Source organism: Magnolia sinica, chromosome 12 (assembly GCF_029962835.1).
Source record: "Magnolia sinica isolate HGM2019 chromosome 12, MsV1, whole genome shotgun sequence".
Lineage (NCBI taxonomy): Eukaryota > Viridiplantae > Streptophyta > Magnoliopsida > Magnoliales > Magnoliaceae > Magnolia > Magnolia sinica.
In genome coordinates, this window is record NC_080584.1 from 70,886,631 (window position 1) to 70,912,043 (window position 25,413).

The 25,413-nt window shown below is 40.1% G+C and overlaps 1 protein-coding gene and 1 long non-coding RNA gene across 5 annotated transcripts; one reads left to right on the forward strand and one right to left on the reverse strand.

Annotated features, from left to right (window-relative positions):
• LOC131221632 (4-hydroxy-tetrahydrodipicolinate reductase 2, chloroplastic-like) lies at nt 1-25,413 on the forward strand. Of its 4 annotated transcripts, none has more exons than XM_058216922.1 (9): nt 3-477; nt 2,821-3,024; nt 15,170-15,407; nt 17,980-18,113; nt 18,602-18,676; nt 22,011-22,112; nt 24,587-24,696; nt 24,809-24,896; nt 25,031-25,413. In XM_058216922.1, exons 2-9 carry the CDS (start codon nt 2,824-2,826, stop codon nt 25,097-25,099), a joined length of 1,017 nt encoding a protein of 338 aa, XP_058072905.1. In that variant the 5' UTR covers nt 3-477; nt 2,821-2,823; the 3' UTR covers nt 25,100-25,413. The 4 variants fall into 4 exon arrangements, with proteins under 4 accessions (XP_058072908.1, XP_058072905.1, XP_058072906.1 ...); XM_058216923.1 differs by having other exon boundaries at nt 3-411; XM_058216924.1 differs by having other exon boundaries at nt 3-342.
• On the reverse strand, nt 17,822-22,501 carry LOC131221634 (uncharacterized). Its single transcript, XR_009159507.1, has 2 exons — nt 22,218-22,501; nt 17,822-18,156 (listed from the first exon to the last, which is right to left on the reverse strand). It is a non-coding gene; the product is annotated as an uncharacterized LOC131221634 (long non-coding RNA).

A 25,413-nucleotide genomic window follows, 5' to 3' on the forward strand; every position in this document is an offset into this window, starting at 1 on the left:
CATTGCGATCAAACCCTACCGGGGACGAGTAGAGAGGGAGGGCGGTCGTTGCAGATAGAGAGAGATTGCAGAGAGGGAGAGAGAGATCGGAGAGAGGGAGAGTGCGTTTCTCCATCTTCCTCACTTTTTTAAAATCTGACCGTTGAGCTTGTAAGTGGCTTACAGGGAAGTGACTTCTCACCCCCATCCCCCTGCAGTTTTTTGGTAGATTTGCCTGTAAGTCACTTCCCACTTACCCAACTTACAGGCATCCAAACAGGCCCGAAAACCCCATTTCGATTCTTGAAGTCCAGGAAGCTGTTGAAGAAGTGATTTTGATCTATCAATCGGCACTACAAGAAGGTCCATTTACTGTATTTTCAAGAGCATTGGAGCGGAAAAAAATAATTCTAATTCTCCCTTTTTACGTCCGTACGTCTCTGAAGCTCAAAAATTCAGTTTTTCGATTGATCGAATATTTTCTCGAGCTTGATAGAGGTATGTTTTGCCCGTTAGCATCTCTTATGAGTTGTTTTTCATTTGGATGAAGATTTATGCTTTTTTGTTTTGGGGATTTTTTTCAAAAAAATTCCCCTTTTAGGATTTTTCTACAACAATTTTCTGTGGGCCCTGCTGTAGTGTGTGTATGGCATGGCATTCTGCCCATCCAACCATCACGTGGCCCACCATGCTTCAGTGGAGGTGTTTGGGTGGTTGTGCATTGTTATCTATGGCGTGGCCCACGTCATGGTTGGATAGGATAAGCCTGATATCGTTAGGTGGCTTACAGCTGGCCATTGTTTTCTATGGTGGCGCCCACGGTCCAGTCCAGCAGGGTGGATCCAACCATCATGTGGGCCAACCGCCAAAGGCTTTTTGAGTGGCTGTACATTAGTTTCTGTGGTGCAGCCCACCTTATGATTGCATAGGCCTGATTTTTTTTTGGCGATCCCATCATCACCGTCAAAGCTTTTTGCTGCTTTTTTGTATTTAATTTTCCTAATTTATTGTATTTTTCCAATGATTTTAATTAAAAAAATAGAAGTATCATGTAGCTTATGCTACACACCATAGAGGGCTGAATGCTAGGCTATATGCTACATGCTATTTAAAACACTGTTCCGAACCTTTCGTCTATCAGGCGCTACCATGGATGGAGCCTTCCTAAAAATCTCGCCAGTCGGGTCATCCTAGCCATGATTCAAGACTCTTAAGGCTTATAATTGGATGGTTGGAAAAAAGTGCAAGCAATGGTGGACATTCGATGGGCAAAAGTGCTTCAATGGGTGGCTTGGATCATCTAATTGGTGTGATTTTAGGCATGTAGCCCATCCAAGCAGGGTGCAATCAACGAGTAGCCCATATCTTACGTGTGACCATCCATTTTGCATGTCTTAATTGCATGGTTGTGATTACGTGAACATGGGTTTTAGGTCATGTGCAATACACGGAGGATTCTTGTCCTAAACTCCATCATGGTCATTGGTGGGCCTCCTTGTTCCTGCATAGCAATCACACCCAAATTATGTAAGAATAGTCCGATCTGGATCTCATGTCATCCAAAAGATCCCCATGTTGGATTTCTTCAATCCGATTTAAATTTGGGTGAGGCTCGGGTAGATTCATGACCCAACACTACTTACTCAAATTCCTGACCCAAATATACATAGTATGATAGCCCCCCCTCCCAAAGGCATTTATACATATACAGCCCAACTCAAGTTGACTGGACCCGACCCTTTAATTTCCCATACTCACCACAATCCTTTTTTACATGCCCGTTTAAGTCTCTACTTATGAGTATCCTTAACCTGTTTTACAATCATTGCTTTAGCTTGTCCAATATTTCTAAAACGTGCTTTCTAATACTTTCTTCTTGTTGTGCTTGAGGTGCGCATGTGCTAATGATATGAATTATCACCTTTGCCCATGACTGCTTTAATCATCACGTCTATTGCTAGTTCTCCTAATCTTTGATATTCTATCCTCCATCCTTTTGGTTTCTGCTCATTTCCACTTCGTCTCCTACAAGGTATTCAATAATGGTAATGGTGGTCATAATGGCCGGCATTATGGCCGTTGATACAGGCCATAGCAGCCATTATGGTCCTGTAATGGTCATTTTTTTTCCAAGGGAAGAAAACGTATCAGCCTTGTATTGGCCATTACAGCTGTTACAGACCAATTTTTTCAGAATGACTGTTATGGCCCTGTATTGTATAATGGCTCCCATCATTACTGTTATGGCAGTTGCACTACCCTTTTTGAATACCATGGTCTGCAAGCATGCCATATTAACACTCCTTTTCACTGTATCCACCAATTCCATACTCTCATTTGACAAAGTTCCCACATTCCAAGTGGTGTGGTGGATTTTTCTCATTTGAATGCGCTTCTTTATCTGTACTCTTCCAGTCTATTACAGGAACCCCAGTCCATTTCCACTGGGTTTACAGATTTTAGTGTGTTGTTGCTAGGGAGCACCCTAGCCTGACTAAGGTGCCATTTGATAAATTGAAAAATAAGCTCTGAAAGTTAAGTGCTGAATTGTAATTTTGAAATAAGTTTAGGGATATTTTAGTCAAAACTGAAACAAAATTTTAATGCACCACCACTTTCAGCATTCAGCCTTTAGCATTAAGTGAAGGGAGGGGAGTTGAAAAAAGACCCATATTTTCAGTAAAAATTAATTTAAGAACTTAATAATCTTGATTTGCCAAACGGTCTAAATTGTATAAGTGTTGAGAATAAGTTTTATCAAATGGCACCTAAGACTCAAAACAGTATTCATTCTGCTTTCTTTTTCTTCTTACTCAAGTCCATATTTTGAATTTTCCACAGGTGATGGGCTTGACTCTTCAAAATCCCACCATTATCTTTCAGCAAGGAAATGCAAAACAGAGGCAGTTATTTTCTCGAAGTTGTGGGGAGAATGCTATTATCAGAAAGCAGAAACTGTCAACTCCAAAAATCTCGTGCCACATAATGACTGCAAATCTTGAGAAATCATCAATCACACCTCAAAGTCACACATTTCCTCTCATGGTATGGAGTTAATAAACTGCTCGCTTTAGCTTTACGCATTCTGTCCCAGATATTGTTTATTCTGGTCATTCTTTTCTTTAACCATAATTGAGAATTTTCATAGATTATATAGTTGTAAATGCAACCATTCAATCAATTGGCTAGTATTGATGTTAAATAAATTTATATAACTAATATGCTTGGATATTTGTTCAAGAATGGATTGTTTTGGAGATGCGAGTTGCCTGCGACCCCCACCCACAGGAAGTTCTTGCGGTTGGAAGCTATGTGGGGCCTACTTAGATGCCCGTTAGAAATCCACCCTACCCATCAGTTTCTCCGGCTCATGTTAGGGCATGATGCAAAAAATGAGTCATATCCAAAACTTTAGTGGACCAAACTACAAGAAACAATGGGATGGAAATGCTCATCATTGAAACTCTCCTGAGGCCCACCATGATGTTTATATGCCATTGAAACCTTTCATAAGGTCATTCTAATTGGGATGAATTGAAAACACAAATATTAACTTGATCCAAAACTCGTGTCCCCATAAAGGTTTTGACAGTGGGCTTTCCATCCTCATTGCTTCCTACAGTGTGGTCCACTTAGTGTTCATAATATCGATAATATCGGCCGATATATCGGCCGATAATATCGGTATCGACGGTCAGCGATACGAAACCCTGCATAGATACAGAAAAATACTAAAAAATTTCCAAAATCCATTTATCGTCCGTTATATCACAAAATATCGTGAGATATCGCTGATATATCGCACGATAATGCCTAATATTGCAGAATTTCTGGCGACATCTCATCCGCATCTCATCCAGAAATTCCAAAAATATAGAAAAAAAAATCTCTTAACTGTTCAATATGCCTAAGAGAGTAGCTTTCGATTGGATTTGGGTGAATTCCAGATAAATCCTCTCCAAAATCTGGCGAAATCATTGGCGAGATTCGGAGAAATCACCAATTTGGGAGAGATTCTAGGGTTTCGGGCCCGAAACCCTCTCTGTGTAAAAAAAAAATGGCATCCGGGCCCTTTTTAATGAAATTTGGGGAAATCGGATTGTGTACTGAGTTACATAGTATGCTCTTACTGTACTGAGTAAACTTTGTTGGGCCCACTGTGAATATATTTGGTTTATCCACACCGTCCATCCTTTTTTCCAGCTCATTTTAGGGGTTGAGCCCAAAATTGAAGCTTATACAAAGATCAAGTGGACCATAACACAGGAAACAGTGGAAATAATGATTTCCACCGTTGAAACCTTGCTAGGCCCCACGGTGATGTTTGTTTGTCATCCAACCTTCTCGTACGATCACACAAACATGGATGAATGGAAAAAACAAATATAATCTTGATCCAAAACTTCTATGGCCCCTAAGAAATTTTCAACGGTAGACATTCAATTCACACTGTTTCCTGTGGTGTGGTCATTTTAGATTTTTATATGCTTCAGTTTTGGGATAAGGCCCAAAAATCATCTGGTAAAATGTATGGACGGATTGGATAAAATACATAGATCATAGCGGACCCCACAGAGTTTACTCATTATGCTTAGCGTATTAAGTTACACAGTACCCAATCCGCCTCTGAATTTGGGTTGGCCGTTGTACCGCACACCACCGTGCAGACGGGTGTGTTGACGTCACCAAGGTGTGTGGGTCCCATCATAAGGTATGCGTTATATCCAAACTGTTTGTCCATTTCTCAAGATCGTCATAAGGCTTGAGCCGAAAAGTAAGACAGATTCAAAGATCAAGAGGACGACACTGCAAATAGAAGTGGGATATTGAAAGTCTATCATTGAAACCCTTTGGAGGTTACGGAAGTTTTGGATCAATATGATAATTGTTTTTCCCTCATGAATGGATTGGATGGAAAATAAAAGTTATGGAGGGCCCTACGAATGTTTTAACGGTGAGAATCACTGTCCCACTGCTATTAGTGGTGTGGTCCGCTTGAGCTTTGGATATGACTCATTTTTGGGCTCATGGTCTAAAATGATCTCTCCAAATGATTGAATGGTGTGGATATCATAGATACATTATTGTGGGGCCCATATAACTTTGAATAGTTTGTACAACTAGAGCCCGAGAGTAGCGTTGGGACGCCAATTTCCAGTGAAAGCCTTTTGCTAGAACTTCCTGCGCAAGGATGCTAAGTGGGGCCCACTGAGATGTTTGTGAGAAATCCACCCCGTCCATTTGTTTTGCGAGCTCATTTTAGGATGTGCGACAAAAAATGAGGTGTATGCAACATTCAAGTGGGCCACACGAGAGGAAAAAGTGGGCATTCAGTGAGCACCATTGAAGCATTCTCATGTCCAAAAAAGTTTTGTATCAGGCTATCTTTTTGGTGTTTTCACTTCGTCCCAGTTGTAATGACCTTACAAACGGTTTGGATAGCATATAAACATCCCATTTTGGATATGTTTCAAAATTGTGCTCAACCCTTAAAATGAGCTGAACAAATGAATGGACGGCGTGGATAAACCACATACATTTATGGTGGGCTCAACAGAGTTTACTCAGTATGATAAGATCCAGTGTGGTGGCGAGAGTAGATTAGGTGAGACCCAGCCTCACCTAAGAACGTACAACCCATACCATGGGGCCCAACTTGATGTGTGTATTCTGTATCCATTCCGTCCATCTGTTTTTTCATATCATCTTACAACATGATCCCAAGAATTAAGAAGATCCAATTATTAGGTGGACTTTACTCAAGGAAACAGTGGTGGTTGAACACGGTACCATTAAAAACTTCTTAGGGTGCACCTTGATTTTCCCTATATTTTATTAGGCACCTAATTTGTTGATAACTTCACATAAGTTTGATTGAAGAGAAAAAACAATTATCGGCTTGATCCAAATTTTTGTGGCCCATTAATGGTCAATCACGATTGTTTCCTATGGTATGGTCCACCTGATTATTGGATATGCTTCATTTTTTGGATAATGTCCTAAAATGATATGAAAAAATGGATGGACGGGGTGCATACTGAATATAGTTGTCTTAGTTCAATCGGACCACGCGTAGTTGAGGACCCTATACAAAGAAAACCTATTATGTCCACTTCTTTTTTGAGATTTTGTTATTTAAAAGTGTGTATTAGGATCTTTTTTAATACTCCCTGAAGTTCTATTAAAAAATTTATCAAATTTTCCAATGTTTCCCGAAAAGTGCGATAAATCATGCGACACAAACAATATATCCTGTGCGATAACCGATACGTATCTGTATCCCAAGGGCGCGATACATTGCGCGATACCGATATTTTGAACACTGGGTCCACTTGAGTTTTGGATCTGGCTCATTTTTGAGATTAGTCCTAACATGAGCCGGAGAAACTAATGGATAGGGTGGATTTCTCACAGATTTCTTGGGGGGCCCCATGTAGCTTTTGATGTAAGGAACTTCCTGCAGGCAAGGGTTGCTGGCAACTTGTGTCCTTGTTTTGTTAATGGGTAGCTGTTTCATTTCTATGGATCATTGTTCTAATAATTAAATTCAATATTAGAGTTGTCAGGGTTAATACTATGGTGGCCAGATTACAAAATGTGAAATGTAAATGTGTATGAAACGGAGACGGGAAATGCCTTATGACTAGATGTCTCTCGTATGGGAAATGCAATTTATATAATACAAAATAAAAGTATTGTGAAATTCACAAAAATAAAATTACTACAAATTCGAAATCTTAAAGAGTCAAGGGAGAAAGCAATTGTCATTCAATCTTCTAAAAAAGAAAGCAATTGTCATTTGGATATTTTCTCAAAAGCTTAGTGAGCATAGTTGAAACTGTTTTTTTAAAACCATTTTCTATTATTTTAGGAAAAAGGAAGAAGTGAAAAAAGAGAATTTTTGCCAAAAAAAGAAAAAGAAGAGGAGGTATTTTTAGTAGGGTTGTTGCTTGGGCATCATATAAGAGTTTGAATGCATGACAATAAGGAACCTTTTACCCATGCTAGTGACATAAAACAATAGGTTTTGAGCGCATTCCATAAGTTTGTTTATTCTTGCATGATGAATGAAGTGGAATCTTGAAGCAAATTGTGATGGAAAAAAAGTTCGAAACCTCCAAGTAGCTTCTTCCTCCCACCCACTGTCGTCCCACTTGTTCCAACAAACTAGAGGAAGCCGCCGGATTCGGGAAAAATCTTCCTCTTGTGAGAGGTGTTGCAACAACAACAAGCGTGACTGGAAGATACATTGATGATAGGAAAAAGAGGAAAATTCGGAGCCGTTAGATAAAGGTAAAGGAAAATGCGGCGATGATAAGGAAAAGGTCATCGGAATGCCTCACTCTGCCAGCGAGGAAGGGTGGGTAACTGTTTTTAGGAAGATGCAAGGCAAGAAGAAAGATGGAGGTAGAAGCCATAGAGCTTGTTCGACGCTCTATGTTGAGCACTTCTGCCCGAGTGGTCCAAGACTCATCTTGGTGCTATTTTTGGTAACTGTGGGTGAGTCATGGACGTCGTCATCCCGTGGGACAGGAAGACTATGGCTAAATGAGGGTTTGCTTTTGTTTGCCTACAAACAATGGAGGATCTGAAGAGTACGATGGATGAGGTTCATGGTTAGTTGATCTAGGGTTAGGCATTTCTAGTGCATAAAGTGCACTATGAGCCAGATTCACTGATGGGTGAGGGGCTTTAGATAGATGGGGGGATTCGGAGAGGGGGAAGTAGATAGTAGGGGAGGGAGTTTCAGGTGGGATAGTGAAGAATAAGCTTACTGAAGGGCATAGTGAAATCACCGGGGAAAAGCAGGTAGAGAAGGGGAAGGGAGTGAGGGGTGGAGAAAAGGGGTTTGGGTGCCAAAATCTTTTGTAGATGCAGTAGGGTGGAAGGGGATTGGAGTGAACGCGAGTCAGGAAGAACTACTAATGGAAAGAGCATCTCAAGAGAAGTTAGACGATTGGGCATGGAAGGTAGAGGAGAAGGGTGCTAAGGCGATTAATGTTAATCCATAAATTCTAAAGAAGACTCCTCACCTTGAGTATTCCTTGCTTGTCCTCATTAGGGAGGGCTCTTCGCTAGAATAGATTAAGGTGGATGACTGGCTGATTGCATCTTCAAACAATTGGGAGCTACAAAATAATGGGTTTCTGTTATGTTGGATGTGAATGTAGATTAGATCATATTGGCTGGCTTTTTGTTCAATGATGGCCCAATAAGGGCGATTCACAAGTGGAAGGTGAAAGTTTGGGGAAGTCGAGATATGGTTCCTTTTGTGGGGTTCTATTGGAATTGTCCATGGCAGACGTTTTCAAGGCCCTAGGCTTGTGTTTGGGGGAGATCACACCCCTAGATCCTCCAACTGAAAATGGGGAGGAGATCAATGTGGCCTGGATTTGCATCAAGAGGAGATCAATTTGGGAAGATCTAAAATCAATAGCAATTTGAGTTGGGGAGGAGAGGATAGAGGTAGGGGTGATGAGGGAACTTAGTTGGGGAGTGTTGTGTAGATGGTGTGAGGAGTGGTTGAAGCGAGGTGAGCGTGGCAAATCGGGAAGAGTTAGCTATTGGAGAGTAGGGGAGTGAATACCTTCTTGCTACTCCAACAGAGCCCCAGTTGGGGGGGGTAGGTGGAGATGATAGGGTGGTGGGTGACATGGAGACATTCCAACCATCCACGCATTCTAGTTTGGTGCTTCTCGTTAGGGATGAAGAGATATCAAGTCCAGAGGTTTGGCGGGTGGTCAAGTTCGGGATGAGGGTTGGAAGGTTACTCAGGTTTAGGAGAAGGATCGGGGGACAGATGGGCTGATGAGAGAGGACCGGGTATTGAATGTTAGGCCTAATCCCTACTTTAGACTAGGTTTGGAGCCTCAAATTAGGCCGCATGCGAGAGGTTGGCTTCTTAGGCTGACACGTGTGGTGGCTGTTAATGAAGGTAGCCATTTGTAGGTTGATTCGTCTCCTCAACGATTTAAAAACTATCGAGCTACACGTTTACATCTAGAGGTTTGGGCGATGGATGAAGGGCATCCAGAGGTTCGGTTGAAGATTGAAAGCATTAATGATGATCCCGAAACTCCCATATTCACCACAAGTCAGCTGGGTTGGGATTTCGATATTAAAGGCCATCCTTCTACACACGTACTGAGGGATCTAGATCACTTGGCATTCGTGCCACTTTTGATATGAGGAATTTTTTGTTTTGTTTTTGTTTTTTTGTTTTTTTTAAAAATCCAAGATCGGCATGAGTCACTCTCTTCAAACTACACACGGGAACTTAACCGGGACTTTTTGAGTAGAGGGGGGGAATGAGAAGCCTTTTTTTCGGAGTAGAGCCTTACGCAGAGTTTCACTGTGCATTTGCAAATGAAGGCCAGGACCATGAGATGGGTGCGCAAATAGCCTCCATGAGTATCAAATTTTGAGGTTGAGTAGGACGGGAGGATGCTGTTCCCTTTTGTCGAAGATGTTTCAATGTTCTAAGATGATCCCATTGTGGCTTTTGATTTCTTCTTCTCCTCTGACAAAGTAGCTAGTGTGGAGAATTTCGACGATGCACTATATTTTACACCCCATATAGGTGTTGCGGGAAACCCTAGATGGGATTAGTGAAGCTCCTTACTGTTTTTTGTTGGCCGACACAAGCCACGTCAATGGCGGGGGCTCCCTTAATGACGATGGAGGAGTGGGAATGGTACCAAGACATGTTAGAGCGCATAGGAAGCTTGGCAGGGTTATCTTTTGGAGCGAGAGATGACGATGCCCAAGGCTTGATACAGTTTATTGAGGAAAGAGGTACCTAGAAATTGAATAAACCAAAGAGATAGAAATCTAAGGTCAAGAACCCTAGGGGATGTAGAGAACTTAGTTTAGAATGTTCCATCAATTACGACTCCACTAGTAAGCTCAGTGGAGGGAAGAAGGGAAGGGTCTCCATAACAGTTTCCAAATGAAGGTGCTCAGTTGGCATATCAGGGAGCTTAGAAGCAAGGAAAAATGGGTTTCAAGTTAGTGAGGTATATAAAAAATATAAGGTTTAAATTTTAGGTTTAAAGAAACCAAGATTGAAGCTTTTGATGACAAAATTCTTAATTCCTTGTGGGTATAAGGAATAAAGGTTGGGCTGCATTGAACCCAGAAGGTACTTTTGGGGGAATTGTAGTAGCCCGGAACAAGGGGGAATTGTAGTAGCACGGAACAAGGATATGTGGGTTTTGGAAGATGTATTTCTTGACTCTTTCTTAGTATTTTTTCTGCTCAAGGAAGTTTGTTCAAATTTCAAATGGTGCTTCACTGTAGTTTATGGTCTATTGTCTTCTAGTTTGCAGAAGTTTACTATGGGTAGAGCTGAATCTAGTTAGAGCGAAATTTAGTCACCCATGATGTGGTGGGGGTGACTTCAATGTAATAAGACTTTCACACGAGAAATGAAATGGAAGCAAAATCATTAAAAGTACAAAAGGTTTCTAGGAATGGGTAAGTCGGAACGATATGGTTGATATCCCAGTGGGAGGGCTGATCCTATCATGTTTGGATTGGATAGATTTATGCTATCAATTGATTCGATAGATAAGTATCCTCTGTTTTTGTCATCTGGTCTCCCCAGTCCATTTCCGACGTCTGTCCTATTCTGTTGGAGGTGATGGAAGATAGTTGGGGACCTAGACCATTCTGGTTCGAACTTATGTGACTAGAAGTTGAAGGTTTTGCTAATGTTGTTAGAAATTGGTGGAAATCTTTTAATATCACATGATCAGCTGGTTATCATCTATCTTAAAAACTGAAACTTCTTAAGGGCAAGTTGAATGAGTGGAAGAGGGAGCTCCTAAGCAAAAGAAATGAAGATGTGGAAAGTGCTTTGAATGAAATTCATCAACTGGATATCAAGGAAGAGGAGCGGAGAAGAGGAGCGGAGAGCTATTTGAAGAAGACCGGCAAAGGCGTTGCGTATTTCTATGCAGGTAGTTTACTCCAGGCATTTGAAGGAAGAATAAATCAAGTGGGGTGACAGAGATCAAGGGCTCTTTGGCTCAAAGAAGGCGACAAAAATACATGATTCTTCCATAACATTGCTAGTGCAAGTGCAGGCAACTATTAGATAAGCAGTTTGATGGTTGATGGCCACAGAATTGAAGAGAAGGATCAAATTTGCTTGACCATTGTGTGCTTTTATTCAAGGTTATTAGCTAGCAAGGGGAGGAGAAGACCTTTGTTCGATAACTTGCGATTCCATTGTTTAGTGGATTGGGATTCCCTTGAGAAGCCAGTATCAGAAGAAGAAATCAACTCTGCCATTGATTCTTTGGGTAAGGATAAAGCCCTGGGCCTCAATGGGTATCCTATGGCCTTTTATGAAGTTCTTTGGGAGGTTCTTAAGAGGGATGTGGTGGAATTTTGAAAGAATTCTTCAAAACGCGTAGGCTTACAAAGTGGATGGGGGCCTCTTTCATAGCTATCATTCCCAAGAAAGGAGTTGAGTCTCTTAAAGATTATCATCCAATTAGTTTAATTGGCAAGATCTTGGCAAAAAATCTTTGCTTCTAGATTCAGATTGGTGCTAGCTTTGGTCATATTGGAGAATCAAATCACTTTCATGGCAAGCAGATAGATATTAGATAGCGCCTTGCTTGCCCATGAGTGCATAGATTCGAGACACAAGGAAGGAAAAAGGGTGTGGTATGCAAATTAGACATAGAGAAGGCATATGATCATGGATTGGGGGTTTCTTGAGTACATGTTGAAAATAATTGGATGTGGAAACAAATGGATTCTTTGGATGCGTTCATTCTTCTCTTTTCTTGCCTTATAGATGGTTTCAAAGGAGCTCATGATGGGGGAAGGATCTCTCACCTTCAATTTGCGGATGACAATATTCTTTTTTTGTGATGCAGATAGAACAATGGTGGATAACCTAAGAAAAATTTTGGGGTATTTTGAAGAGTTGTCAGGCCTAAAAATCAGTGTGAAAAAGAGCGAAATACTAGGCAATGGGATTCCCAAAGAAGAGGTGTTGGTCTTTGTGGATTTTTTCAGGTGCGGGGTAGGGGATTTTCCATTATCTTACTTGGGGCTTCCGTTATGCATAGGTAAACCGGCGAAACACTTGTAGAGTACGGTGATAGAAAGATTTGAAAGAAAGCTATCCAAGTGAAAGGGTCGTCACTTATCGCTGACAGGTTGTATACTTGTATTACTCTTATTAAGGCGGCACTTTCCAAACTTCCACTCTATTTCATGTCTTTATTTAAATGCCTGGAGACAATTCTGGATAGGCTTGAAAAACTGAGGTGAGACTTCCTATAGCAAGGGGTAGAGGAGACGCACAAATTCCACTTGCTTAAGTGGGAGGAGGTATGTAAACCATTATTGAAAGGAGGTGCAGGAATTTGAGTGTTGGAAGATGTGAATGTGGCACTCCTAGGAAAATGGTTATGGAGATTTGCGTCTGAAGATGGTAAGATGTGGGGAGAAGTTCTTTTAGCTAAATATGATGTCCAAGAGGGGGGTCAGGAGTTCAAGCAGTCTTCTCTTTATCGAGCTTTAGGTATTTGAAGGCCATTAATTCAATTGCTCCTTTGTTCAGATCCAGAGTGGCCTTTTATCTCGAGGATGGCTCATGTATATGTTTTTGGGAAGACTCTTGGTGTGGAGAAAGGCATTTGGGTGTGGATTTTCCATCTGTGGCAAGGTTAACCCCCATGAAGAATATATCAGTTACTGACTGCCTTTGCACATGGATGGAGGAGGTGTGTGTTGCCCCCCTTGTTGAAGAGCACTAACAGATGAGGAAGCCACAGATTTAGCACTTCTTTTGAAGCGTTTCACAAAATTCAGCCCTCTTTGGCTCTCGAAGATAACATGGTATGGAAGATGTCACCTAATGGAAATTCTCAATCAAATCCTTGTACAGGATGCTTAGAGATTCATCGACCTCTAGTTCACAAAATCTTTTCCATGCCTTTTGGTTCTATGGGGTGCCTCTGCCTCCTAAGGTGGCTTCTTGCGCTGGGTTGGTTAGTTGGAAGAGAATCTTAACAATAGACAATCTTCAGAAAGATCGATGGTCCTGCCCAATATTTGTCTATTGGTATGAACGATGCAGAATCGGTAGATCACATCTTTTATCCATTGCTCTATCGTGCAACATATATGGTATGTGTTCCTAGAAGCTTTTGGTATTCAGTGGGCTATGCCTCAAGTAGTCAACAAGTTGTTTTGGGTGTGGCATGGGAGCCCAATTCCTCAGTCCTCGCTATCGTCTTGGCATCTCGTTTTGCCAGCAATCCTATGGAATACTTGGAGAGAGCGCAACAATCGATGCTTTTGCAACGAACGTCGATCGTGGGGAAAGAGTATGGCAGTCTAAGAGAGATGTAGTAGAATGAGTTTCTGGGACGTCAGGGGTTTCTGATGTAAATGTTCACGAAATTTTTCTATGTTTGGATTATGAATTTAGGTTGTAATCTGGTGTTTTTCTTAGGATTTATTCTTTGCTGCTTTGATGTTTTTCATTGCAGTTCATCAATAAAAACAGTTTTATCCTTAGTTTTTTTTATATATATATATATATATATATATATATATATATATATATATATATATATATAAACAAGAAAATGAGAAATTAAAAGAACAATAAAAGAAAAGATAACTTACGCATCGTAGTACATGGTATATATATATATATATATATAAACAAGAATGGAGAAATGGAAGGAGGGCTTTTCAACAACCACTAATGTAGGTGAACTATGTTAAAGTTGACAGTGGGACACTGTCTACATTGATGAGGACATGCATGGAGCTAGGAATATGGGCTAGATTAGGGGACATCATACGCTTTGGCAGCACACTGTTGTTTTTCAGCGTGTTTTGATGAAATAGTTATTGGAATGCATGAGGCGGTAGCGATGTGTTATGCATGGTCTGTTGGCATTATCAATTTTAGTGTTTTGTTTTGTTAGTTTGATAGTTTCTAATGACCATTCCTATGGCTATTGTGTTGGACCATTCTTATGGCCAGAATTTAAATTGCCTGGCTGGTTTCTAGAGGTGTAGGGATTTTCCATTGGGCTGTCCTTTTGGAACTCCTTGTGTCAGGTGCATAGGCTTCTAATGGCATATGGATGTGCCCTAATGAAATGAAGGAGAAATCTGATTAGGGGGGGATGGTGTATATAAGTACCTTGCATAGTTTATATCTAATATGGGACTTCTCTTTTCTATTTACAACATTGTCATCTAAACAAGATGTTTTTGGTTTGTGAAATGCTTTGTTCTGCCTTTTTGTTTTGTTATCTCATTATCTGATTCATTTTGTTCCCCTGTAATGAACCTATATTCCATCTGGAAAAGAGAGCACCAATTCCACATACATGCAAGTCATCATTGTCATCATCTAAACCTTATCCCAACTAATTGGGGTTGGCTACATGAATACCGTTCCACCATTCCACTCTATCAGGGGCCATAACTTCAGTTAGACCATTGGTCATCTAAGTGCCACAGCTACCAGGCATTGTTGTGGTGCATTGCTTCCGGGGGACACCATAGCCAACCCTTGCCTATTTGTCACTGCACCTGGTTCCAATACAGCGCATCACTTATAGAGAATGCTGGCTGCCAACCTGACATCACCTGCCTCCTTTATCTGGGCTTGGGACCAGCAATGAGAGCACAAAACTCCCAGTCTCCCCCTAGCGTTATGTCATAGACTATTTATTACATAGGTGATTACAATCAAGAGCTATCTAATAGGCTATCATTACGTAGGTCAATTACAATCAACGAGTTTTGTCTTGCAGGTAAGGTTACCTATGAATTCTAATCTTGCTATAGTTGGTTGATTGCTAAACTGAATAAAATCCTTCGATGTGGAAACTTGGAATGCTAAATCATGTGCATGCTAGAAATCCCTGAACCTGGACTGCGTCATGCACATGCTAGTATTTCTACTCAAGCACATTTCTTTCAACCAGACGAAATTGCCTTTTCTCTATTTGTGCCCCAAATTTCATCGTTGCCTCTATGCATTTTCTCATGGTAAGAAAGGGTATGTACTTTATTGAGAGATTTCCTCTTTGGAAGCGGCGCTCTTTGAGAAGGAGGATCTTAAGGCTTCACTGGTTAGTTGACCTGTACGAAATTACTTGTGTGCATCTCATGATTTGGAATGGTTTGGTCTTTATAGATCAATGGATGTACTGGCAAAATGGGGAGGGCGGTTGCTGAAGCAGCAGTTTCTGCAGGGCTCCAGTTAGTCCCTGTATCATTCAGCAGTTCAGAAGAATCTGGTCAAATTGTACAAGTAGGTGGCACAGAGATCCAGATACATGGCCCAATTGAAAGGGAGGGCATTCTCGCTTCTGTCTTTGATGAATATCCAAATGTTATTGTGGTGGACTATACTGTGCCCGGCACAGTGAATGGTAAATGACTTATAAAATCTTCTGTTCAGTTTATGCTATTTCTGTGCTTGTTTAATGGTTTGGTAGGAAGTCAGGCGCAGTTGGTATCAATTCCAAATTGGCATTCTGCTCGTTTGAACTCCTAGTTGAAAAAAAAATGAAATTGCATTTTTTGGGATGAAAAGGTTAAAAAAATGGGGACCCCTGTATTTGGGTTTCATTTTCCATCAACTCTTGGTGAGTTCAAAACAGAGCAACTCTTTGGGTCTTTGACATATTCAACCAAATGACAGCAGTATTTCCAAATGCTGCCAAACTTCGAACTAGTTGCCTAATAAGGGGGCCTCATTTTGCATCTACCTTAAGTTGGTACACCATTCTTCCTACTATAATTTTTTGAAGATCAATGAAGATTTTTGTGATGGAAAACAAGAAAGGCCGACAGAGGCAAGATCACAAACAAAATATGGTGAAGAAACGTCTTTTGGAACAAAGCCAAGCCCGCTCCCCAACTCTTATCAATTTTTTTTTTTTTTTTTGAAGAATTCTGAAATGTATTCAAAAGGAAAGAACTATAGAAGAGCAATACAAGAAATCATCCTAGAAACAATGGGGAGGACACTCCCCATGGTCCCCTTAATAGATCTCTAGGATTGTCCGTACAACTTTTGATGCTCGGGCCCATTCAATTGCTCATCCTTTGGCTTTGAGGAGCTCCACTTCATGTGGGCGTGATTTTTCTAGACTCCTGAAAAGTTTGATGACGTTCAAACCAAATTGGCCACAACATTGCGAGCAGCAGTAATCCCCGCATTGACGTCCTCTTCTTTCAACCATTTCCCCCTGCGTGTTGAAGAATTCCATCATGGAGCGCAGGCGCAGCATAACCTGTTCCACCTGAAAAAGGTGAAAGAGCTTCCACCAAATCTCTTGTGCAAAGGGGCAGTGAATCGACAAATGATCTCCTGTTTCTGCATCCCGATGGCACATGATGCACCCATTCAAAATGATCAGCCTTCTTTTCCTTAAGTTTCCAAGTTCTGCTTGGTAAAAAGATATATATAGACAAAATACCTTGTATGCAGATCTACAACAAAATTTACGTATGTATATTCTACCCTCAACCATTCTCTCAAACTGGAGTGTCAATGAAGATGACTGACAGTTTCTTTCGTCTGGATTTTTATTTTTTTTTCTTTTCTCTGGAATAAATTTGTGATCTGATTGAAAGATGAAATGTGAGATTTTTGTTTTCACAGATTTCTAAATAGCTTTTCTACATTATTAACTTGGAACTGGAAAAATGGAGTTTATTTCTCACTTGGAAAAATTAAAAAGATATAAAATCATATTTTGAAGACTGAAAATGCAAAATCTTCTAAAAAAAAAATTAAAAAAGGAAAGAAAGAAAGAAAAAAAGAAAGAAAAACGAAAAAAAAAACTGAACATCTCAATGAGCCTTGATGAACAAAAAAGGTTCAGAGAAGAAAAAAGAAAAACCCTTAGTAGTTTACACAAATATATACTTACTTCCAAATACATGAGTGCTTTCTCAACAGTGACATGGAATTTTGAAACTCTCCATCTTTCTCCATCGCTGCCCTCAAATGACCTTACCCAGTTTATAACCTTTTCCTCCTTTTCATTCTCTCATGCATTGAGGTCTTTTGCAATGCTATCAAGAAAAGGACCTTAATAGTAACTCATTAATGTTTCTTTTCATTATTCACCACCACCGCCGCCGCCACCACCACCACCACCATCATGGCCTTTTTCCAGCTATTCATGGTTGACTAGATGATTTGATTGGGAAAGATTTGATAATCAGTTGCCACCTGACATAATCTCTCCTCCACCTCGGCTTGGGACCAGCTGGCATGTCGCTATCTGTCAAAGTTCTGGATAATGTTCACCCTTGTTAGGTTAAAAAAAGCTAATGCTCACTTTCGTTACAACTCCTTAATGTTTCTTTCCATTAATCACCATCATCACTATCATCATAGCCTTTCTGAGCTATTCAGGGTTGGCTTCATGGTTTGCTTGGGAAAAATTTGATGACCAGCTGCCCACCTGACATCAGCCCTTCTTTACCTTGGCTTGGGACCAGCTGGCATGTTGCTACTGGGTGAAATTCTGCATAATGCTTACTTTTGTTACATTAAAAACATGAACTACATAAAGTAGGGAAAAAGAAATAAGAAAATACATCTATAGCCTTTTAGATGCTTTTTTTTTTGGGTTCCCATTTTTCCTACTTATTGAAAGAAATATTTAAATCACGAATATGAAGAGGAAAATTAATTTATTGATAAGAAAAGAAATATTAAATTTTTTTTTTTCTAGTTGCTAATTAGATAAATTTTGCTTGATATCTCCAAATAAGTTGATCAGATCTAAGCATATTTTGCTGTTAAATATAAAAAAAGGAAAAGAAAAAAGCAAGCATATTATTATTTGGTATCTCTCTTCACAAGTTTCAGGTTGATCTTTGTATCTATGATTTTTCCCATTCATGCTGTTTCTGCTATTTATAGTAGTGGCTACTATTTGTTTGGTGGCTTTATTAATTTCTGTTTTGTTCTTTATTCTGCAGCGAATGCAGAGCTGTATTGCAAAATTGGTGTGCCCTTTGTCATGGGCACTACTGGTGGGGATAGGCAGAAGTTGTATAAGACGGTCGAAGATGCAAAAGTTTATGCAGTTATTTCTCCACAGATGGGAAAGCAGGTGCTTGAAACAACACTGTTATAGTTCAGGAGCTTTGTGCAACCTACACACTCATCTTCACACTTGCAGTTTGACATGTGGTTGCGTGTGCCATTGTGGCCCAGGTGGTGGACATCGAGCTGTTGTCATGTTGGCCCTCCTGTGTAAATGATCCGGTCCAAACCAGGCCAGCCAATTTATCAGGTTGGCCAACATGTAAGGAAATCGCGGATGGTTCAATAAAAATTGCTACAGTCCAAGTGGCTACTGATGGTGGACCAGCCTGAATTTTGAATGAAGTCATATAAATTGTAGAGCCCATCCGATGCATAGCGTGGATTTCCTATACAGTTTCCTTAAATTAGCACGTGTCCCTGCGTCTTTATAGGTGCAGGTGGAGGCATGTCGATTTAGCAAAATTCTTAGCTAGATTAACACTTTGTGAGCAGAATTTCCTTTTAAGAGGTCTGCTTGGAATGAAAACCAATACGTTTTCACTGTTTGTTTAGGTTGTCGCATTTCTTGCAGCCATGGAATTTATGGCTGAGCAGTTTCCTGGAGCCTTTTCAGGCTATTCTCTTCAGGTCAGATTATCAGCTCCTCACAGTTCTTTTGAGTAGTATCTGCTTATCTTGTGGTTACTCCTCCTTTTTTTTTTAATTTTTTTTTTTTTTTTTTTAATACAAGATCTAGAAGTCCTACCAAGATAAAAAAAAGTACAGGTTTGCTATCTACTACAAGGAGCATATGAAGTTGAATGTTGGGAATCCCGCTTAGTGATGGATGGAAGTTCATCATTGTCATTATTTTAGACTCTCCCAGCAATTTGCATTAACTTTTAATGTTAGACAAGCAAAAAGTCTTATGCTTGGCTGCCCATCAAGCATCAACTGTCAGAACCTTAAACTGAAATGACCACCTGGTTCAGTTGCTGGATTCTTCTAACTAGGGCATTGTGCTCCGGTCTTGTGCTCCCTGCTTCAGTCTCATGCTCCCCTTTCCTAGCCTTTTATACTTGATTACATTTTGAAATAGATACTTCCCCGCACCCAAATCTGTTGTGGCTTTACTCGTCGTGCAGTTATAAACCGGATTAATTTTTCACGCAGAGTGTAGAATAGCCTAGTGGATTCAAAACTGATATTTAAGCTTCCAGGTAGATCTTTGCAAGAAGTTTACAAGTCTAGCAACTCCAACAGATGTGATTTAACGATAACAGCCACCAGCTGAGAACTGAGAGTATAGAGTATAGGATACGTGTTGGGGTTCACTACAGGGTTTGGGAATCTCACTTCCAGACAGTTTCCAGTCACAGAAAAATTTAGAAAGCAAACTTGCTGTATGAGGAATCATAGCATGTCTGCTGTTCCATACAAATGCACATATCTAGGCAACAATCCAAAATAAATCAAAGTCTAAGCCTAACAAGGACTTTAGCAGACTTCTATTGATAAGAGCCCTATCCATTCCAACCACTTGTTATCCAAGGAAAATAAAGAAACAAGAAATTTTTTTTTGAAAGTTTGAGAAAAAAAGTAACTCTTTATTCAACTGTATGACCTTTAGAAGCCTAAAGTTTGGTCTATAATTAATTCCAGACATGTGGATAATTTGGGGACCACTGGTTGACTAACTATTAGTTGGGCCATCTAACTGCAAAGTAATCGGAACAGCTGATTAGGCCTCTGGATAGGTTTAATAGCCTCATCCCTCCAACATGCAGGCTATGGGGTTCACTAGGGCCTTATTTTAGAAGCCGGATGGTTCCACTTTGGGCCTTGGCAAATGAGGTGGCATGTAGATGGGCTCCACTGCGCACATGTGGGCTTCACAATGCTCTCCATCTTCATCTATTTGTCAATCTTTTTCAAGAAAAATATTTGATACTCGTGCAAAGTATGATAGTTGATACACAGGCACTGAGGTATTCTGCATATGATATGCAAATACCTCAAATTGAACCGCTCAAATATATATATATATATAGAGTCATGCTCCCCTCTGCACCTACACATGTGCGCACCTTTGCACACGTGTCATGGGTGTCTAATCTGAACGGTCCATGTGATGCGGAATCCCATGAAACCACATGTGACAAATTTTCACCTTGATCTAAAATTCTGGTGGGCCATAGCAAAGAGAAATTGCAAATCAAGGGAGGAAACTGTTTTCATTTTTCATGGCCCATCAAAGTTTTAGATCAAAGTAAAACTTGGTCCCGGGGGGTTTCACGAGGTGCTACTTCACATGAACGGTTCAGATTTTGGATCCACATCACGTATGATGGGTTCTCAAAAAAGTTCGTATGTAGTACGTACGAACTGGTTCGCAGGTGAGCGTTTCCGTGTGTGTGTGTGTGTGTGTGTGTGTATATATATATGTATGTATATATATATGGAAAAGGTACTATGCGCTCGACCTCACGATAAGCTCCCATGAGGTCGAGCTGTGTGGGCCCCACCGTGATGCGTGTCGACCATCAACACTGTGCATTTGATGGGTCCCCTCTAAATTATGGGATATCCCAAAAATCAGCCGTATACGGAACTCAGGTGGGCCATACCATCTAAAATCATGTGAAGACATGCCAAAAACATATAAAAGCACTTGGTGGGGCCCACCTGAGTTTTGAATGCTGCTGAAACTTGGTCTGAACCCTCATCCAAGTGGGACACACATAATGGATGGGCTGGATTTGCAAACCACATCTCGGTGGGCCCAAAAAATGATTATGAATGTTTTAATGGTGCATGGCCCCTCCCCACTTCTGTATGTGGTGTGGCCCACACAAGTCACGGATTGACTTGGTTTTTGAGACCTAGGCCCATGATGGAATGGCGCATCTGACTGATGGGGTAGATTTTCGAAACGCATCACGGTGGGGCCCACACAACTTGACCTCATGGGACGGTCTTGTGAGGTCGAGCGCATAGTACCTTTTCCCTATATATATATATATATATATATGTTACAACAAAGATGCCCAATACATGGGGGAAAGAATCTATACCAGAAGCCCATCCTACAACATCAACCTTAGCCGCCTGACCACCTCTGCTACAAAGCCGCTCTGATTTTGGAAGCATCTATTATTCGTTTCCCCCCAGATTGCCCAAATAATGACAAATCCTACTACACCATCCCTTTATTATCCCCCCCACCCCACTTCAAGCTTGGAAGATATCTTCTATAGAGCCTGGAACCACCCATGAAATTCAAAAGATGACAATGAACTTATCCCACACTTCTCTAGCAAAGGGATACGGGATGAAAAGATGATCTAGTGTCTCTGCATTCCTCATGCATGCATGGCAAACATTGGGGATTACCATATTCCTCTTTTGAAGGTTATCTATGTCAGCACTTTTTTCCTTCCCACTAGCCATGCGAACGCCACCACCTTTGGTGGTGCCCCACACTTCTAAACAAATGAGGATGAGTCATTAACCAAAAATTACGCTGATTGAATAATGTATCTAGCAGATTTGTAGACATTTATTGGACAGTTCGAATAGTCAACGGTCATATAGGTGATGACAAATCAGAAGGTTGGATCTTTTAATCAATATGACTTTTGGGTTATGACCTTGCTAGCCTACAATTTGGATGGTTTTATTGCGTCTATTTTTTTTTAGACACACCTACAGTTTCTGGGTGGATGTGTCAACAATCACACTTTTCAGTAACAAATAACTCTTCCCAATTTGCAAATCGAACAATGGTAATCAATGAATATCATGAATTGTGATGATTCAAGCTGTGAATTTGGTGCTTGAACTGATTCACAGGTCAAGCTTAGGTGCAACAAATTAGGTGAATGTGAGACATACCATTCTTTTCATTTATTAGTTTATGGAAAAATGTTTTTATAATTAATGTGGATAACTTGATGCGTTTGGTACATTTTAAATTTTTTAGGTGATGGAGTCACATCAAGCAAGCAAATTGGACACATCCGGGACAGCCAAAGCTGTTATCTCGTGCTTTCAGAAACTAGGTGTCTCATTTGAGTTGGATGAGGTAATGTTGGCTAAACCATCATACTTGAGCAATCTTGTAGTTCTTTTTTTAATTTTTTCTTTTCTGAAGACGCAAGGAATTTATCGATAAAAAGAAACAGAAAACTACATAAAGAAGCAAGGATGGAGTTCCCTATGAGAAGGGATATCTGGTTTACACCGTCCTTAGTATAACTGTAGTTTTTAAAGGAACATTTTCGAATCGACATTCAGATGCCTGGAGATTCTTTATATATATATATATATATATATATTTATTTATTTGAAAGGTTACCAAAAGCTTGGAGGTTGAATCAGAAGTCTGTCAAAATGGGATTTGTTTCTTTCCTTCTCAACAAAATCAAAGTTTTTTTCATTGGCCAAGTCCAATGTGGAATTTGGAAGAATGATTTAATGTTCAACTTTGAGGCTTTGAATCATTCTTGTTCTTTTAGGTGTCACCAGTTTGTTTTCTTCAGCTATCTTAACACATAATCTCATTAAGGCTGTGTTTAGATAGTATTGAATTGAATTAGAATAATTTGTTAAAGTGGCAATAACCGTATTTTAGCTACCTTACTTGTCATTTGTATCAGGGGATTGGATGAAAATTGCATTATGTTACTTTCAAGCTGGGCTTGAAAGAAACGTAATTGCGATTTGAGGGCCATTTCCTCAGTACGAACAGTAAGGTAGTCACAACTTGATCTCGTCTTCTTTGTTGAACTATTTATTGCAATTCAATTCAATAGTGCATATATAGTGCATCCAAACTCAGCCTATTCCTTTGAATAAGTATACACAGGTATCGATTCTTTTCCGAACTTGTCTCCCGTTAATCGCACTCTACATTACGTGTGTTTTCTCTTCTTTTGTTTATTATGCCTCCTCTCTGTTGATTTTAAACAGTGATATATCATCATGTAGGTGTAGTTTAGTCCATATTTCAGATGTATTTTCTCCACTTTTGAGTTGTAAGGAATTATGTCAAATGCGACCAAGCAGAATCGATGCAACTATGTAAGCTTTTGTTTCAAGTTAATGAGTACAGCATTGATTTTCATCCCTATATTGTGTGACATTTATTTTTCCCTTTTATTTCTGGTGCCCTCCTCTGGGTAACTGGGTTTGATTTGTCAATCTTTACTGTTTTAACATGCCAAAAAACAAAAAACAAGACATGTTCTGTTTTCAACATTCTATTGTGCATTTTCTATTTTCTTTTTCTTTTTTAAGTTTTTCGTCTTAAGGATATTGTTAACTAAGTTGGTTACATGTCCATGGGCTAGCATATGAAGGTAGTGAGATTACAATTGGATGAAGTGATGGAGCCCCCCCCCCCCCTCCTTTTTTTTCCCCACTTGAATTCCTTGCAAATGTGTTGTTTCCATCAGTTCAGGGTGGTTCGGATGGCTTCAGCCAGTGGAGCTCTATCGACCGTCTTCCTTTTCTTTTATGATAGAATTATTAATAGAGTTTAAAGAGGGAAGGGTGGCATCATGATTTATAGTCTCTAGCTAGATTGTTTACAATAAAATTTACCTCTATTAACCTTTGCAGACGAAGTGTTTAGCCAATGTGGCAGATCTCCTTGAAGACAATTTCGCTGCCATGGCTAATGAGGCAAACGACATTTGTATAATTGCATTTGACAATAATGGGACTAGAAAAGTTTGAGAAGAAGCTGTTAGAAAAAAATAAAAAATAAAATAAAGAACAGAAGAAGGAGAATAAGAAAATTTTGAGAAGAAAAATAAAAAGAAAACATCAAAAAGCTTTAGGCACAAGTCTCAGCCTCTGCAGCATCATGCCATCCCCACTGGTCCTGAATAAGGTTATGGACAGTCCCCTCAATGTCTCTAAGAACCCCAACATGCCACACTTGTCCAGATTGCCACAAGAACAGCCATTGAAAATGAGCTCTCACACATGACACATCAATACATGGCCTCCACCAGAGCACCCTGAAAGATGCGATCTTGCGAGGGAATTACCTTTCTTCTCCCTTGTATGATGCTCGATCGAAAGAAACAGTTCTCGAAGAAATGGCACAGGTGAGGTCCACCATGGGGTGATGTAATCCTTATGGGCCAGGGTGTAATATATACCCCTGATGATCCTAGCCACCTGATGAAAATGGACATTATCCTCAAATTTTGACATCTAATGGGGCCCCAACCAGACAGCTGGGTTCATCTGATGGGGGAAGAGATTGGGGGCATCTCATATCCACCATGAGGCCTGCCATATGGATGATTTGTACTGGGTCCCACATCTACAGTTTGTTGGGCCAAAGAAATTCTTGATCAAACATTCAATCCACCTTTTGTACTTTACCTTTATTTTTATTTTTAAAAAATAAAAAGTTATATGTCTTAAGAAAGAAAGAAAAAAAGAAGCAATTCATGATTCCTTTCAGGTTCACACGGTGATTCCTGTCCCTTTCTTACTCTCCACTGTTTGATATTCTTTAACAATTTCCCTTCTTGTCTACAGATACAACAGGTGAGGGATCCTAAAAAACAAATTGAGATGGTGGGTGTCCCTGAAGAATATCTGTCCGGCCATGCATTTCATATGTATCATCTCACATCACCTGATCAAACGTAAACTTCCATCTCAATATGAATTTTACTCAGCATCTTGGTCAAATATTCATGTCCCCGAACATCCAAATCATGCTTAATGTTTTTTTTTTTTTCCTTCTTTTTCTGCCAGAGTTTCGTTCGAGTTTCAGCATAATGTCTGTGGCCGGTCAATATATGCAGAGGGAACTGTCGATGCTGCCATTTTCCTTTCTACAAAGGTGCTGATTGCTCTCCCACTTTCTATTATTCCAAGAATTTATTTCTTTTGTTTTCGAGAAACAATATATCCTGATTTTGAATTATCACCTCTATGACGACGGCGACGATGATATGAAATATCACATCGATGCAGGTTCAATCCAAGGCGGAGAAACGAATATATAATATGATTGATGTTCTGCGTGAGGGTAACATGCGGTGATTTTCATTTTTTTTCCCTCTTTAACTTATAAAAATATTTCCCAATTGTTGGAAATTGTTGTATTCCTTTTGTTATGCGGGATGTTTGAAGCTTAGTTTTTGGAGAAGTAGAATGAGATCATCCAATTTTAGACAGTGGAAAGAGGTCTGTTTTGGTACTTTATGGGAGTGTGGAATTAGTTTCTTCCATGTGTGGCGGCTGCCATTGGTGGAAGCAAGTTACATGGATGGCTGGAATCGGCGGAAACGATATGATTGATTTCCGTTTTGTCGGAGATTGCAAGTGAATCTGATTCACCCATTTTGGGTCCACAA

Bases quoted from the DNA above. Each gene is read 5' to 3' on its own strand.
- LOC131221632 (XM_058216922.1), top strand. From the start codon at position 2,824: ATGGGCTTGACTCTTCAAAATCCCACCATTATCTTTCAGCAAGGAAAT. The intron at 18,677-22,010 runs GTCAGATTATCA...TAAATTTTTTAG, and splicing joins TTTCAGGCTATTCTCTTCAG to GTGATGGAGTCACATCAAGC. The intron at 24,697-24,808 runs GTAAACTTCCAT...TTTTTCTGCCAG, and splicing joins CTCACATCACCTGATCAAAC to AGTTTCGTTCGAGTTTCAGC.